The 1,351-nt window shown below is 58.8% G+C and overlaps 1 protein-coding gene across 1 annotated transcript in view; it reads right to left on the reverse strand.

Annotated features, from left to right (window-relative positions):
• The window catches only part of CSPG4 (chondroitin sulfate proteoglycan 4), a gene marked incomplete at both ends in the record, with an annotated part of 6,627 nt that overhangs the window by 5,061 nt on the left and 215 nt on the right, over positions 1 to 1,351 (reverse strand). Inside the window, one exon of the mRNA XM_010135505.1 lies at positions 1 to 228. This exon is cut by the window's left edge and continues 3 nt beyond it. Coding sequence (XP_010133807.1) covers positions 1 to 228 — 228 coding nt within the window. The remainder of the gene's footprint in view (positions 229 to 1,351) is intronic.

Here is a 1,351-nt window from a genome sequence, read left to right on the forward strand (position 1 = left end):
CCCCGCCAGCAAAGAGGCCATACTGGATGTCCAGCTCCCGTACGGGCCCTGTGATGTCCACAGAGCTGTTGAAGAGGCTGTCGATGGTCAGCATCATCCTGCCATCTTCCACCAGCAGCTCCACATCATGTACTGCCAGGTCATTGAGCTGCAGCTCTGCTGGGGACTGCAGGGTCACCTGCTCTGAGCCCAACTGCAGCCTGGCCTGCAGAGAAGACATGGAAAGTGCTCAGCTCAAGCTGGGTGTTATCTGCAACCCAGGAGACGCCTCGCCACCCACCACAGATACCTATTGAAGTGTGGACTGTTCCTGGGGGGGTCACAAGTGTTTTGGTCCCTCTCTTCACTCCTGGTCATCCTGCCCTCTTCCTCTTCTGTGCGCATTCCTCCCTTCCCAGCTAGATCACCCTGTGGACATGCCTTCTCTGTCCTGCTTTCTGAATTTCTCTCCTTTTTCCCTTTCTCAGCAAACCCCAGTCCCTGGGGTCCTCCATGCCCCCGGTCCCTCTGGGCTTTCCCTCTCCCCCCACCATGGAGGAGCCCCGCTAGATGCTGGCCCCTCTTTTCCTGCCCGCTGCCCTCCATCCCTGCAGCCTGGGCTGCTTCCAGCCCTCGCCTGGGGAGCTCGCAGGGGAAATAGCAGCCTTTGCTTCCCACAAGCAGCAGCCTGGAGCCTGTCTAAGTAGAGGGTTAGCTGGTGGACCCTGAGACACACGGTCTGCGTTAGGGAGACCTCCAGCCAGCCACTCGCTTGCTCTCCTGCTTTGGTTTAGATGTGGTTGGTGGCCCAGCCCAGGCTCCAGGCGAGGTGGGATGGGAGCCTCAGATGCTCCCTGCTCTTTTCCTTTGTGGTGGGTGCAAACACCATAATCACAAGATGGGAATTTTATTCTTCTGTCCTGGTCCATTCCCACACCCCAGCTGGGCTCGGTCTGTGGTGGGACAGGGGAGACCTCTCCTTTCTCTGGATCCTCTTGGCTCATCCCTTCTCTTCAGTAACCCCTTGCACCCCGAGGGTTCTGTGCACCGTATCTGACTGTGCAACATGCTCCCCAGCATCCCCGCAGGCAGCGGGTGACGAGCTTCTTCAGCTAGACCCTGTTTCTCTGTATTTAACTGACTCTGTCCAGGCTCCTCTTAAATTCTTGACATCTCCTGGTAGAGGTCTTGGCATCTTGGCTGTCCATGCTGGTGTCTGGCCCTACGGGCTGCTGTTCTCAGGTGTAGCCCTTTCACCCTTGCACTGGGTGAAGCCCTGACCTGTGGACCCCATCCAGCACGGGGGAGCAGGGTGCTGGGATGCTGACCTGCAGGCTGCCGGCTCGCAGATGGGTACGGGGGGGGGCGGGGT

The sequence above is a fragment of the Buceros rhinoceros genome, unplaced genomic scaffold (assembly GCF_000710305.1).
Source record: "Buceros rhinoceros silvestris isolate BGI_N320 unplaced genomic scaffold, ASM71030v1 scaffold16324, whole genome shotgun sequence".
NCBI lineage: Eukaryota > Metazoa > Chordata > Aves > Bucerotiformes > Bucerotidae > Buceros > Buceros rhinoceros.